This window comes from Alosa sapidissima, chromosome 5 (genome assembly GCF_018492685.1).
Source record: "Alosa sapidissima isolate fAloSap1 chromosome 5, fAloSap1.pri, whole genome shotgun sequence".
Classification (NCBI taxonomy): Eukaryota; Metazoa; Chordata; class Actinopteri; order Clupeiformes; family Clupeidae; genus Alosa; species Alosa sapidissima.
This window is the reverse complement of record NC_055961.1, coordinates 1,263,636-1,280,000: the sequence shown is the minus strand read 5'-3', so window position 1 is coordinate 1,280,000 and position 16,365 is coordinate 1,263,636. Positions and strand designations below refer to the sequence as shown.

The window sequence follows — 16,365 nt, the reverse complement described above, 5'->3', positions numbered from 1 at the left end:
AGCCTACTGGTCGGGGCGCTCAAGGGCACTTCAGCCTACTGGTCGGGGTCAGCCGTGCCTACTGGTCGGGGTTAGCCGTGCCTACTGGTCGGGGTCAGCCGTGCCTACTGTCGGGGTTAGCCGTGCCTACTGGTCGGGGTCAGCCGTGCCTACTGGTCGGGGTTAGCCGTGCCTACTGGTCGGGGTTAGCCGTGCCTACTGGCCTTCAGCCGTGCCTACTGGTCGGGGTTAGCCGTGCCTACTGGTCTTCAGCCGTGCCTACTGGTCGGGGTTAGCCGTGCCTACTGGCCTTCAGCCGTGCCTACTGGTCGGGGTCAGGCGCTCAAGGGCACTTCAGCCGTGCCTACTGGTCGGGGTCAGGCGCTCAAGGGCACTTCAGCCGTGCCTACTGGTCGGGGTTAGGTGCCTTGCTCAAGGGCACTTCAGCCGTGCCTACTGGTCGGGGTTCGAACCGGCAACCCTCCGGTCACAAGTCCGAAGCGCTAACCAGTAGGCCACGGCATCAGCTGTAGTCTATCTGAGTTAGTTCCTCTCTAACATAGCCAGCTCTAGTCTGTCTCTGCCTGTACTCTGGTAATTGTAATGGCTTGCCTATAGTCCTAATATATGAATACACTTATTTAGCAATAGTATGCTAAGCTCTTAAAGTGACGACCATCCACACTAGTTGTATTAACTGATGCACACATCAATACAGTTGTAGGTAGCATAGCATGTGTGTAGGTAGCATGGTGTGATCCATAGCAGTCTATTACCAAGACATCACACTAATGGGAATGGTAATGTGTGCTAATGTTTTAATCTTTAGCTCCCCCTTGTAGAATACTGCCATCTGTGTACCACAGTTTGAAGTGGTAGATTATGGAAAGAAAAGGGTTATTGCTTTTCTTTTTTAGTGCTTGTTGACAGCAGACAAGACAGAGGCATTTAGACTCTGATGGGTAATGCTGAGACATCCTCATAGTTTCTCTCTGAAAGCAGCAAAAGATGAGCTGAAGTGATAAAGCAGCAAAAGATGAGCTGAAGTGATAAAGCAGCAAAAGATGAACTGAAGTGATCAACTCTCTCTCTCCCTCTCTCTCTAACTGGCATCAGAGATTTGCTGAGGCAGCTTCTGCTCAGGTGGATTCCCCAAGGACTTAAAGTTCAGCTGCTAAAACTGCTGCTGCTTCTCTCTCTCTCTCTCTCTCACACACACACACACACACACACACACACAACTGCTGGGCTCTCTAAAGTAGTTTGCTATTATTGTGGTGCAATTTGGGATTTGGAATAAGCAGTGATATGCGCTCACATTGTATGTGGAAGCAACCATTTTAAATCTGAACAGTCAAAGGTGCTCAAATCCTCTTTCAACAGTAAATATGTTGTAGGACAGAGAAGAGGGAAAACCTCACTCATACAGAATTAGAGTGATATCATTTCTCCATCTGTAACTAGCCTACACAGGAAAAATATAAAAACCAATAAAGGTACATTTGGGAAACCGTAAATAAACATGTTTGTACACAGAGCAGCACAGATGTGGTGTTGCACAGTAAGGGTTAGGGGGCGGGGCCTAGGGTTAGGGGGTGGGGAGATGGTTAGGGGCGGGGCCTGATGTTAGGGTTAAGGTTTTTACACTTTATCTGTGTATGCAGGGGCCGGAGCTGAATGTTAGGGTAAGGGGGGGGGTCTATTGTTAGGGGGCGGGGCCTACGGTTAGGGTACTTACACTTTATCTGTGTATGCAGGGGGTGGAGCTGAATGGTGGGGCGTGATCTATAGTTAGGGGCGGGGGCTGATGTTAGGGTTAGGGTACTTACACTTTATCTGTGTATGCAGGGGGCGGAGCCTTCCTGGCAGTGAGGAGGACGATGGTGAATACCGTGATGAGGAAGAGCGCCAGGATGGCCCCCATGATCGCCCCTGCCACCGCCATCGCTGACGTCCTCTGCTCCTGAGACATGTCTGCAGAACGTAGAGAACAGAGCCATGAGAACATGAGAGCACAGAGAACAGAGCTATGAGAACATAGAAAACAGAGCAATGAGAAAGTAGAGAACAGGGCTATGAGAACAGAGAGATGAGAACATGAGAGCACAGAGAACAGAGAACAGAGATATGAGAACAGAATGATGAGAACATGAGAACATAGAGAACAGAGCGATGAGAACATGAGAACGTAGAGAACAGAGCAATGAGAACAGAGGGATGAGAACATGACAATATAGAGAACAGAGCAATGAGAACGTAGAGAACAGAGCTATGAGAACATGAGAACATAGATAACAGAGCAATGAGAACATGAGAACATAGAGAACAGAGCTATGAGAACAGAACGATGAGAACACAGAGAACAGAGAGATGAGAACAGAATGATGAGAACATGAAAACATAGAGAACAGAGCGATGAGAACATGAGAACGTAGAGAACAGAGCGATGAGAACATGAGAATCAGAACGTAGAGAACAGAGCGATGAGATGAGAACAGAATGATGAGAACATGAGAACATAGAGAACAGAGCGATGAGAACGTAGAGAACAGAGCGATGAGAACATGAGAATGAGAACGTAGAGAACAGAGCGATGAGATGAGAACAGAGCGATGAGAACATGAGAACATAGAGAACAGAGAGATGAGAACATGAGAACAGAGCGATGAGAACATGAGAACGTAGAGAACAGAGCGATGAGAACAGAGCGATGAGAACATGAGAACATAGAGAACATAGTGATGAGAACATGAGAGCATGACACACATTCCCATTACTAGAAAACTACACACACACACACATCCCAGAGTTGCTCCATCCATTTGGAGAGAATGAATGTGTAGGATTTAGGGTTTGGTTGGGGTTAGGACTTAGTGTCATGGTTAGTGTTGGGTTGGGGTTAGGACTTAGTGTCATGGTTAGTGTTGGGGTTGGAATTTAGTGTCATGGTTAGTGTTGGGGGAGTACCCAGTGAGAGAGAGAGAGAGAGAGAGGGAGAGAGAGAGAGAGAGAGAGAGAGCAGTTGACGGTGCCCCAGTATGAACCTGGGGGAGGAGGCTGTGTGTGTGTGTGTGTGTGTGTGGGGGGGGGGTTATGAGTGCAGCTCCATCTAGTGTTGATGCTTACAGGAGTGAACCAGAGCACTAACATGGGACCAGTGTCACTGTCCACATACACACGCACACGCTTGCACGCACACACGCACCAGTCTCACTGTCCACACACACACAAGACCAAGAGGTCATTCAGATCTGGCCAGTCTGACCAGACCCCAAGACCAGCAGAGTGTGTATCAAGTTTTCCGCTGTTTTTCCTTTTGAATCCTAGGAAGTGGGGATCCGACTCCCTGGCCAAAGGGACCTTGCGTCTTCTTAGGTCCAGGAACAGGGAGGATCGAGCCAGCACCCTAACATCCTTGTCATCGCTGTTCAGCATGGTCAGAAGATGTGAAATCCGCGTGCTGGTGTAGATCCACTCCATGTTTGGTCCCCCTTCCCACTGGGGGTGAAAGATGATGTCACGGGTGCTGTGTGTGTTGAGTCCAAACCATTTTCGCACTACTGTAAGTTCACTGTTTTGTTGTTCATTTCACTTAGGACTTTCTGCTGGATGTGAATGTTGGAGAACAGATGTTGCACTTTTGACAGTGCTACCTGTCTGATAGCCTCCAACTTCATAATCAGAGGCAGTGGGCAACTGTCAATCAAGTCCCACCTGGACGTAGACTCGGACAAGATGGTGTTTACTTGCTCCTTCCATTCTCCTGCAATGTTCATTTTGTGTCCAAGGTAGCTGTATGTCTCATGAAGAGAATATACACGTATGGGTTTTGATGCTATTGTGAACTCAGGGCATTTATCAGTTTTTGAACGATACCGTCGATTCCCTCCACTCCTCCTCTCATACAGAACAGCACATTTTGCCTCCTTAATCTCCAGACCTGACCATTCCAGAAAGGAATCTGTCCTGGCAAGCATGTTTGTAATTATGCTCTCATCTCTGGAGGCTATCTGGACATCATCGGCAGCCCTGTACTGGGTTGGGGGAGATGGCATGAGGGGAGGCACACTGACACATCCACTTTAACCATTTGTTGACACATCCACTTCAGCCATTGGTTGACACATCCACTTCAACCATTGTTTGATGTCAATTATACAATGAACTGCGCTCCATGGACAGCCAGTCTTAATGCCTATTTGGAGTGGTGTTGTGTGAGTAAACTGTTTTCCGCAGATTACTTCAATAAAGGAGCCTCTGTACACACTCCCTCTCTCTCTACTCACCAGATCAGTTTTATTGTGCTTGGTGTGTGTTTGTGCGCATGTGTCTGTCTGTGTTTCAATGTTTGTTAGATTGTAGAGGGGGCACAGTATATGAAAGTTTAATTGCATTGCATGTAAATGCAATGGATTATTATCACTGTTCTTCTTATAATTATTCTTCTTCCGACCAAATTCAACGTTTGTGTGACTGAATGTGACTGAAACCGCTGAACCGTCTGACCTCATTCAAAGACTCCTACAAAGCTCTTGTAACGGACAATTGTACAATGTATTTTTCATATTTGTGAAATTTATACTTTTTGAAATATTTACGATAAAAGAGCAAGAAATATTTAGAGTTAACATTGACCGCCGTGGCGGCAACTTTTAGCATTATGACGTGACCTGCAGCTGAAAGCAATCAACCGCTGCAATCTTTCTACCACTGGAGCTGTGAATCTTCTGAACGTTTTGGACGTCTTTGCCTGCCGTGATACTTTACGTCAGTGATCCTCACTGTTTTTTTCACAAGAGCCACATTGGCAGTGCAAAATCAAAAGGAGAGCCACTTTTACGACAAAATACTAAGTCACCTTTGCAAATGTGCATTTCTACATATAAATTGGACATCCCACAAAAAAAGAAATAACAGCCAATACTGGGTAACGTTACACCTGCCGTTTGTCTGCTCGTCCCCTCTCCGGTGTCTTCGTGCTGATTTTTGTTCACTGTGTGTCTGTCCATCTGGTTTTTGAGCTCATTTCTGTCCCTTTTTTTTATTATTAAAAACCGGTCCATTTTGTGTTTCACGCTAGCGGAACTAACGTCGCCTGCCTGTGCCTGCAAACGTGCGCTGCGGTTAAGTTTTGTAAACAATGCCATGTGGCATGCGGGCTGTGTTGCCAGGTTTGACAATACCCCCCTTAGGAAGCACCATTAAGGCTTAATAGCTTCCTTTCACCTTCATTATTTGGGTGAAGGGAGAAGTATAATTCAGATGTTTGCGTTTTTGTAGTGCAGTATTGTATGTTTATGAAGCACATTTGAAAAAAAATATTGGCTGTGTTACCACATACAGTGGGTCCCATTTAGTGGCCACTTCATTCGCGCTTTCCGTGATTCAAGCAGCTGCATGAAATGTATTACAACTTATCGCCACGAGGTGGCAGTGTAAGTCCGCTGTAGCATTGCCAGTAAACAGGGCAACGGACTGCATTCAAAGGCGTTGCAAGTGGCATTGTGATACTGTAAGCAGAACGAAACTAAAGATCACCTCGTTGAAGTCATACAGTAGTAGACTAGGCTAAATCAGAGCCTACTTTTGTTTTTAGTATCAACCTGGGGCCAGAGATGATGGCCTTTGGCGAACAGTTTAGGCCTACTCAAAATGAGTAGGCCTAAACAAGGTAAGTGGTCCGATTTTTGGTATTTGACTCATTTATGTCGTCAAACATTATGTTGTGTAACGTTAGTGTAACCTGCGTTGTATTGAACCTGCGCGATTCAGCCCTGCACACGCCCGGACTCGAACCTGCGAAACAGCAGCGCCTCGGATCGGGAGGCGAGCACGCTAACAATTGAGCCAATAGCCCAGGCTACTGGCTCGCATGCCAGCAGCACTCTTGAGGCGTCGGGGAGTGAGGTTTACCATTGTTCCCCAAGCACAGCTAAGCTAGCTGGCATCCGTTACACTCACCCCCCTAAACCTCACTCCCGATCCGGGTCACGGCACCAATGTAACCTGCGTTGTGTTGAACCTGCGCGATTCAGCCTTGCACACGCCCGGAATCGAACCTGCGAAACAGCAGCACCTCGGATCGGGAGGCGAGCGCGCTAACAATTGAGCCAATAGCCCAGGCTACAGGCTCGCATGCCAGCAGCACTCTTGAGGCGTCGGGGAGTGAGGTTTACCAACGTTCCACAAGCACAGCTAAGCTAGCTGGCATCCGTTACACTAGCATTCTATATACTATAGGCTATGTATGAAATGATAGGTCACAAATAGCCAAACTAACGTTATAACGTTACGGTAGTTCTAACGTTAGGGGAATAGTTAACGTTAGCACTTACCCTATCCGTTGATATTTATTATGTAAGGAAACCCACCTAATCAACGTTAATATGCCGTCAACTTTAAAGTGACCGGTTAGCTGTAGGTTTCGATAATGTTAGCTAACGACAATTAAACCTAACGTTGCTCCCAGCTAAGCACTGACGTTAACGTAACATTTGCTCACTAACCAGCAGCGTTTCTAACGTTAACCAGATAAAGTACGAATCATATTGTACTTGATTAAATACACCTGTGAAAAGGGACCTGATAAAAGTCATACTGTTTGAAACGGACCATATGACCAAAGTATTGTTAAAACACACTACAGAAGTTGAGGTATAACGTTTGTGTTGTCAACATAGGCTACAGAGTATGTTTACTTGGCCTAGGCTAACGTTACTCATTTCTGCATTATTCTGGCCTAAAAATAAAAGTGTAGCTGCTAGCCAGGCACACGAATCAAGCTTCCCAGTTGTAGTACATCCTAGAGTAGGCCTACATCGTAATCTGTAGAAAAAATGTGGATGACGGACCTAGCAAGTTGGTTATCAAGATACATAATATCAGAATGGTCCATCCTTAAGACTCAGTTTATGATTATCAACAGCAACAACACACCCTTTGCCTACAAGGTGTGCCTACAAGCTGTTTACTTTAAACTGTTTGGCTATCAACTATCCTTAAACTGAAATGAATAAAACATAAAATGTTGCTTTGTTTGCAATGAAATACTATAGGCTAGTATATTTAACTACCATTACAGATGTATGGTGCAACAACCTCACTTAAATATCTAAGTTGTATTGAACAATTGTACACATTCCTTGTTTTTGGTATAACTCTAACTTGTTTGCTTTTATCTCTTAGGTTCCAGACCAGACCAGTGTGGTGATGACCGTGTATTACATTATGTGTGTGCCTGTCTGTGCACAACCTGCTAACCATACATCGCTGACATTAACACTTACATTCATTCCTAAAAACATGTGACCATATCTCAACATATCTGCACATACCTTTGAACTATACTGAAACGTAGATCTGAGATCTACACTGAGACATTCTGAGTATTATATTGTTACAGGAGGACTATGACAACAACTATATGAATCATGCATACATTTGAATCATACCTGTGCTATGACATCTGTGAAACTTAGCTGTGCTGTTAGGCCTGTTTTTAGACCGGAGCTGTGCTGTGTGAAAATTAAGATTCTAACCTAAGTTCTATCTAAAACTGATCATCTGAAGGGCTAAATCTTATTCTTCAGTCTATATAAAAGTCAAAAGTCAAAAGTCTGCTTTATTGTCAATTTCTTCACATTTCAAGACATACAAAGAGATCGAAATTGCGTTTCCTACTATCCCACGGTGGAGACAAGACATATTTTACCAATTAGGTCCACAGACAAACATAACATTCAAGTAAACAATATAAAAAGTAAAACTAAGAAGGCACATACAATGAAGAAATAAGAGCAGCAAAATTTGGTAGAAATTGTGCAATTGTGCATACAGTAGACAGTCAATATAAAAGTGCAAAAGTCAGGCCAATAAATGGCTGAGGTAGTTTTGTTTGACCTAAGTATGCAAGTGGCATAGTGGTGCAAGTTATGTAAGAGCAGCAGAAGTGTGTTCAGAAGTGTTCAGGACAACAGGACAACAACAACAAGTTGCAAGTGTGCAAGTGTACAAGTGGAGTAGTGCAAGGTAGCCATTTTGGGTCTAAAATTCCAGGATGTTATGTAGCTGAGGGTGGAGGGGGGAGAGAGTTCAGCATCCTAACAGCCTGGTGTATGAAGCTGTTGGTGAGTCTGGTGGTGCGGGAGCGTCACCACCAAATGTGACCTATTATTATTAACTGAGACCTCTAGCTCTTTCTGCCAGTTCAGAATTACCACTGATAAACAGATCTGTCTTAGGATATGATTGGCATTATCAAGTTCTGTAAGAATGCAAATTCAGTAGACATCTGGTTTCTCCCTAATCATTATTGGGTAACTTTAAAATTAGTTTCAACAACTGATTTTTTTTTTTTTACTTCAAGCTTACATTGGTTGTTAAAGGAACCATATGTAAATTTGTGGCAAAAACTGGTACTGCAATCACTTTCAAATTACTGTAGAGCGGTGTATCCCCTCCCCCTCCCCCTGACTCGAGGTGGCCAACCCGGATGCCGAAACATTACTGACTTCGTGACTAGTAGATAGGTGGAGGGTGGCGCATCAGGCCAAAACACAACATGACATGACAAAACACAACATCAACATCAGTTGAGGGCTGCAACTTCATTTTTTAAATGACAATATCCTGGCCGGACTACTGTTGTCAGTGATGTATTTGAAATTAACATGATTTCTTAATGTCTAGTGACATATCAGGGCCATTTTATGATTAATTGAATTACATTTCTTACATACGGTTCCTTTAAGTGTTCATTAGTGTATTCTGAGTATCATTCTGCTGTATTAAAACAAAAAATGTTGATCAATATTGAATTAACAATTTATTTTTGCTGTCATATACGCTAAGCTAACATCTAACCAAGTAAGTGGGTTTCAAGAATACTGTAAGTCTATGTAATCTGAATTATTATACTGTAAGTAATATAATGTTATAAACGGCAGCTTTTTTGCATTTACATGCAATGATAATTCCCTGGAATTACACTTTCTAGTTTAATTTCTGTCCTTCCACTGGGCTTTGAGACGGTCAGATTACTGGACAGGTATGTTATGCGTGGGCACACCTGAGTCTGATTGGACAGGTATGTTAGGGATGTAAGTAAAATAAGTCAAATTCTGTGATCTCGGTGAGGTGGACTGCGCCATGCGGTATCAGGGGTGGACTGCGCCATGCGGTATCGGGGGTGGACTGCGCCATGCGGTATCAGGGGTGGACTGCGCCATGCGGTATCGGGGGTGGACTGCGCCATGCGGTATCGGATTTTTAAAAAAGGCATTTAGAACATGTTTGATGATGGTGGAGGTTATTGTCCAATGTTTATAACAATACCAGTGGTATTGTCCCTGTGTGTAATGTGTGGGGTGGGCGCGCCTGTGTGTGATGCGTGGGGTGTGTGTGTGTGATGCTTGGGGTGTGTGTGTGTGTGTGATGCGTGGGGTGTGTGTGATGCGTGGGGTGTGTGTGATGCGTGATGCGTGATGCGTGGGGTGTGTGTGATGCGTGGGGTGTGTGTGATGCGTGGGGTGTGTGTGATGCGTGATGCGTGATGCGTGGGGTGTGTGTGATGCGTGGGGTGTGTGTGATGCGTGGGGTGTGTGTGTGGGGTGTGTGTGATGCGTGGGGAGTGTGTGATGCGTGGGGTGTGTGTGATGCGTGGGGTGCCTGTGTGTGATGCGTGGGGTGGGTGTGATGCGTGGGGTGTGTGTGTGTGATGCGTGGGGTGTGTGTGATGCATGGGGTGTGTGTGTGTGATGTGTGGGGTGTGTGTGATGCGTGGGGAGTGTGTGATGCGTGGGGTGTGTGTGTGTGATGCGTGGGGTGTGTGTGTGGGGTGTGTGTGATGCGTGGGGAGTGTGTGATGTGTGGGGTGTGTGTGATGCGTGGGGTGCCTGTGTGTGATGCGTGGGGTGGGTGTGATGCGTGGGGTGTGTGTGTGTGATGCGTGGGGTGTGATGTGTGGGGTGTGTGTGTGTGATGCGTGGGGTGTGTGTGATGCATGGGGTGTGTGTGTGTGATGTGTGCGGTGTGTGTGATGTGTGGGGAGTGTGTGATGCGTGGGGTGTGTGTGTGTGATGCGTGGGGTGTGTGTGTGGGGTGTGTGTGATGCGTGGGGAGTGTGTGATGTGTGGGGTGTGTGTGATGCGTGGGGTGTGTGTGATGCATGGGGTGTGTGTGTGTGATGTGTGGGGTGTGTGTGATGCATGGGGTGTGTGTGTGTGATGTGTGGGGTGTGTGTGATGCGTGGGGAGTGTGTGATGCGTGGGGTGTGTGTGTGTGATGCGTGGGGTGTGTGTGTGGGGTGTGTGTGATGCGTGGGGAGTGTGTGATGCGTGGGGTGTGTGTGTGTGATGCGTGGGGTGTGTGTGATGCGTGGGGTGTGTGTGTGTGATGCGTGGGGTGTGTGTGTGTGTGATGCGTGGGGTGTGTGTGTGTGTGTCTTGTTGCTGCTTCATCTCCTGGTTATTGCTCTTCATGTCTCTCCTGCCCCCGAGCTGCAAACCCATTTTAGAGTCTCTGAAAATGACTTTGATGGGAATAGTTAGATCCCCCCCGAGCTGCAAACCCATTCTAGAGTCTAGAGAATAGTTAGATCCCCCCCGAGCTGCAAACCCATTCTAGAGTCTCTCTAGAGAATAGTTAGATCCCCCCCGAGCTGCAAACCCATTCTAGAGTCTCTCTAGAGAATAGTTAGACCCCCCCCGAGCTGCAAACCCATTCTAGAGTCTAGAGAATAGTTAGATCCCCCCCGAGCTGCAAACCCATTCTAGAGTCTAGAGAATAGTTAGATCCCCCCCGAGCTGCAAACCCATTCTAGAGTCTAGAGAATAGTTGGATCCCCCCCGAAGACTCCAGTGAGATTAGCCGCAGAATAATGTATTTCAAGTCGCCATGGCTACCGAGTGATTGGCAGGTGTAAGACACAAAGGAGCAGAAACAAAGTACTGGACATGGACATAGCAGAGGCAAGCCACACAGGAGAGACAGGGGGGTTATCGGGGGGGTGTTGTCGGGGGCAGGGGGGTTATCGGGGGGGGGGGGGGGGTGAGATGGAGGAGACATGTGGCGTATGGCCAAGTGTGGCGAAGGATTTGGTTTTATTATCGACAGAATAGTGAGATGGTCTAAATGTGCAACAGTGTAACGCATAACGTCGCTAAAAACAGAGCCACCGAAACAAAGGAAGAAAGGTCACAATGCTTAGAGAGAGGGAGAGAGAGAGAGGGAGGGTGTGGGAGAAAGAGATGAGACATACAAAAAGAACACAGAAAGGGTAGGAGAGAAAGTCAGTCAGCGAGAAAGAGAGAGAGAGAGGGAGAAAGAGGAAGCGCAGTAGCCTAGTCAAGTGACTTAGCTCTTCAGCCATGGAAAAATCAATAACTTGTTCAGGGCAGCAAAGACAACATTTCAGTTACAGCACAGCGAGATACAGTTCCCCTCCCCCCAATGTCATGACCACACACACACACACACACACACACGCACACACACACAGACACACACAGGGGTCAATAAGAAAATGAATTTGAAGAGACTGACTTACACAGCAGATTGCATGACTTTCTGTCGACATACAAAACTGGACTTGTTGCTAATTGAATGGGCCCAGTGAGCTAGCGGCAGATCCACAGACCCACAGTATGGGCAGTTGGGGCCGCGGGCAGAATTTATGGAGATTTATGGAGATTGAGATTAATTGAGGATTACGTTTACCCCAGCGTGAAGAATATTGAAGAAGGTTGACATGAAGGGGGTGTGGAGGTGGGGGGGGGGAGTAAGGATGGGAAGGAGGGTCATTAGTCCATCTGGTCGCCCTCTCCACAGATGGACCCCCCACCCACTATGAATCACGAGACTCTAATACAGCTAATACAGTGAGAGGCCTACAGCACACGCACACGCGCGCACACACACGTGCATGCATGCACAGTTTGTTCTGTGGAAAACAGAAGTGAAGTCATTATGCAGCAGTGGGCAGTTATAGTGAATAGTCACTATGCAGCAGTGGGCAGTTCAGCTCACAGAGACATGGGTCACGAGTGCACAGTGAGATGCCAGTAAACTTTAAATGCCAAGTCCGAAGGGGCCAAGAGAATTCATATGGACATGGGGTGACATGGGGGACTGGATGCTGAGAGTTTCAAGCAATCCTGCAGACTTTACTGTCTGTGGTGTCAAATTGTCACATCACTGTTATGGCCCTAGTGTGTTCTGGCCCTAGTGTGTTATTGGCCCCCTAGTGTGTGTGTTCTGGCCCTAGTGTGTTACGGCCCTAGTGTGTTATAGCCCTAGTGTGTTATGGCCCTAGTGTGTTATGGCCCCCTAGTGTGTTACGACCCTAGTGTGTTACGCCCCCTAGTGTGTTATGGCCCCCTAGTGTGTTACGGCCCTAGTGTGTTATGGCCCTAGTGTGTTATGGCCCCCTAGTGTGTTATGGCCCCCTAGTGTGTTATGGCCCTAGTGTGTTATAGCCCTAGTGTGTTATGGCCCTAGTGTGTTATGGCCCCCTAGTGTGTTATGGCCCCCTAGTGTGTTATGGCCCTAGTGTGTTATGGCCCCCTAGTGTGTTATGGCCCCCTAGTGTGTTACGGCCCTAGTGTGTTATGGCCCCCTAGTGTGTTATGGCCCTAGTGTGTTATGGCCCCCTAGTGTGTGTGTTCTGGCCCTAGTGTGTTATGGCCCTAGTGTGTTATGGCCCCCTAGTGTGTTATGGCCCTAGTGTGTTATGGCCCCCTAGTGTGTTATGGCCCTAGTGTGTTCTAGCCCTAGTGTGTTACGGCCCCCTAGTGTGTTATGGCCCCCTAGTGTGTGTGTTCTGGCCCTAGTGTGTTATGGCCCTAGTGTGTTATGGCCCCCTAGTGTGTTACGGCCCCCTAGTGTGTTATGGCTCTAGTGTGTTACGCCCCCTAGTGTGTTATGGCTCTAGTGCGTTCTGGCCGTCTGTATGTGTGCTGCATTTGTGCAGAGTTCCTGCTTGGGTCCGATTGGTCAGCCATTAAATAGCTCAAGATGGCGTCAGAGCAGGGCCTTGCTGCCCACCAGCGTTCATGGGTGTGAACTGTGGATGTCTATGTGTTTGTGTTGTTTGGTGAGCCGTGGACGTCTGTGTGTTTGTCCTATGAGTAGATATCTGCTATTTGGGGCTGATGTGTTGACAGGATCATGTTTTTCAATAGAACACTGCAGTGACAGGATCATGTGTTCCATAGAACACTGCAGTGACAGGACCATGTCCCATAGAACACTGCGTTGACAGGATCATGCGTTCCATGGAACACTGCGTTGACAGGATCATGTGTCCCATAGATTTTTTCCACTATTCACTGTAGCCTTTAAGAAAAATGTCATCCTACTACTCACTTGTTGCCTCAACCGAATAAAATGCTATTTTGCGTGGAAGCCTGGATGTTAGCCTTGATTAGGTCATCTGGCACAGCTACAGTAATTATTCTGTTACAGTTATGCAATTTTGTTTTACCCTCACTAAAACGGAGGTGATGGTGACAGGGTTTACAAGTTGCAAAAACCGGCTGGCTAGTAAACGTTTTTTAGGTAATCCAGCTAATAGTGAATTACGATAGTCCAGCTTGGAGATGACCATGATCTGAACAAGAAGCTGTGTGGATTATTGTGTCAGATAAGGTCTGATCTGCCTAGTGTTGTAAAGGCCAAACCGACATGATTTTGCCATTGAGGCTACATGCTCAGGGAAGTCAAGTCAGTCATCAATTAAGATGCCCAAATTACGTGCCGATCTAGTTGATAATACCCCATTCCCCTAATTTCTATGAAACTCAGTCTGCATCACACTACTGACCGCTCAAGGGGAGGGTGGTATATGGGCGTATACAATATCCTGTTAAGACAGCGTGACGAGGGCCGATACACAGATACAAGTAGGAACACTACGCTTCTGAATAAGAACGAGTAACAGCTGATTCTCAAGAAACCGGATGTCCAGGATTGGCTCTCCTTCATAAATATCTATCAACTATTATCTGTAATGTGTCTCCCAAAGGACATAAAAACACAAAGATAAACTCTGAATCTGTGACATTATATAAACACAGCGTAAAGGATGACCTGGGGTCAAAGGTCAAGCACCCTGACCCTCACCCTCCCGTGAGGCGCAGATGGACACAGATCGCGCTGGGCAAACATGGAGGGGTCAGAGAAGTCTGGGTGGTCCGTCACCTCCAGGTCTGTTTTCGGAGCAGAAGAGGTTCCATTGTTTGTCTCCTCCATCAGCTCCTTCATCTCTTTAGCAGCATGATCCTCAATAAAGACCTAATTAGCCAACACTGGCCAACACAACAAGTCTTTATTTAGGATTCATTAAGCACAGTCGTTAGCAGGAACCATTCACTACAAAGTGTACCGTAACCAACTAATATCATGAATCCTTTTCATACAATCCTTTTTTTAAACAATTAAACGCAGTAGTTCAAATGAATACAAATGAATTACATAAGCATTACAGATTCTTTTTAAGAGTTCAGTTTGGTCATGTGGACTGATGTCATAGGCATGTGCTTAGTGACACAGATGGTACATGTTAAGATTAACAGTTGGCTTGTCTACATGCATGAGCAAGATAATGAGCTCAGTCAGACGCTGACCAAAACGATGTGCATTTATGACACCTGCATATTACTGACCAAAACGATGTGCATTTAATGACACCTGCATATTACTGACCAAAACGATGTGCATTTAATGACACCTGCATATTACTGACCAACTGAAGGGCAAACGGAGGACAGAAGGAATTTAAGAGCTTGAACCAGAGCGGAGCAGAGCGGCTACAGCTCCAAATCTGAAGAAAAACACCCGTCACACACACACACTTGCTCCCTCCTGTCACACACACACACACACTTGCTCCCTCCTGTCACACACGCACACACTTGCTCCCTCCTGTCACACACACACACACACACACTTGCTCTCGTGTCAAAATACCAGATAAGTTCAGAGTGGGGAATGAGGAGAGTGTCCCACAGCTGTAATGATGCATCAGTCGTGCTGATGAGCTCATTTAATACCTGAGCAGTTCAAAATGGGGGAGTGACACACACACAGAGGTCACCACATTCCCACATCTTCTCTGACCTATTCTGACGGCTCATCCACATAACTATTCGTTTTCAAACAACGAGAGAGAGAGAGAGAGAGACGACAAAAAAATAATAAAATGATGGCAATGGAGCAAAGAGAGACCAATGAGAAAAATATGGAAGAGAATATGGAGAGAAGAAGAGAATATGGAGAGAAGAAGAGAATATGGGGAAGAAGAGAATATGGGGAAGAAGAGAAGAGAATATGGAGAAGAGAAGAGAATATGGGGAAGAGAAGAGAATATGGAGAAGAAGAGAGAATATGGGAAGAAGAGAATATGGGGAAGAGAAGAGAATATGGAGAAGAAGAGAAGAGAAGAGAATATGGGAAGAAGAGAGAATATGGGGAAGAAGAGAAGAGAATATGGGGAAGAAGAGAGAATATGGGGAAGAAGAGAAGAGAATATGGGGAAGAAGAGAGAATATGGGAAGAAGAGAGAATATGGGAAGAAGAGAATATGGGGAAGAAGAGAATATGGGGAAGAGAATATGGGGAAGAAGAGAGAATATGGGAAGAAGAGAGAATATGGGGAAGAAGAGAATATGGGGAAGAAGAGAAGAGAATATGGAGAAGAGAATATGGGAAGAAGAGAGAATATGGGAAGAAGAGAGAATATGGGGAAGAGAATATGGGGAAGAGAATATGGGGAAGAAGAGAATATGGGGAAGAGAAGAGAATATGGGGAAGAGAAGAGAATATGGGGAAGAGAAGAGAATATGGGGAAGAGAAGAGAATATGGGGAAGAGAAGAGAATATGGGGAAGAGAAGAGAATATGGGGAGAAGAAGAGAATATGGGGAAGAGAAGAGAATATGGAGAAGAGAATATGGGGAAGAAGAGAATATGGGGAAGAAGAGAATATGGGGAAGAAGAGAATATGGGGAAGAAGAGAATATGGGAAGAAGAGAGAATATGGGAAGAAGAGAGAATATGGGGAAGAGAATATGGGGAAGAAGAGAATATGGGGAAGAAGAGAAGAGAATATGGGGAAGAAGAGAATATGGGGAGAAGAAGAGAAAGCGTGAGAGAGATAGAGAGAGCGGGTGAGCAAGTGAGAGACACAATGCATGTAGGCATCAGAGCTTCAGGGGGGAGAGAGTGTGTGTGTGTGTGAGCAAGTGAGACCGAGCATGAGAGAGAGCGTGTGTGTGTGTGTGCAGATATCAGTGTTGGGGGAAAAGGCGGCCCAGTCAACCGCCTGAGAAGAGTCTGTTGCCATGGGGATGCTGGGAATGGCCTGGGGTGGGGGCGGGGCTTCAGAGCAGCA

The 16,365-nt window shown here is 46.2% G+C and overlaps 1 protein-coding gene across 1 annotated transcript in view; it reads right to left on the bottom strand.

Moving 5' to 3' along the window:
* Positions 1 to 16,365, bottom strand: part of nectin3b (nectin cell adhesion molecule 3b) — a 106,681-nt gene that overhangs the window by 13,097 nt on the left and 77,219 nt on the right. The window contains exon 6 of the mRNA XM_042093295.1: positions 1,809 to 1,953. Coding sequence (XP_041949229.1) covers positions 1,809 to 1,953 — 145 coding nt within the window. The remainder of the gene's footprint in view (positions 1 to 1,808; positions 1,954 to 16,365) is intronic.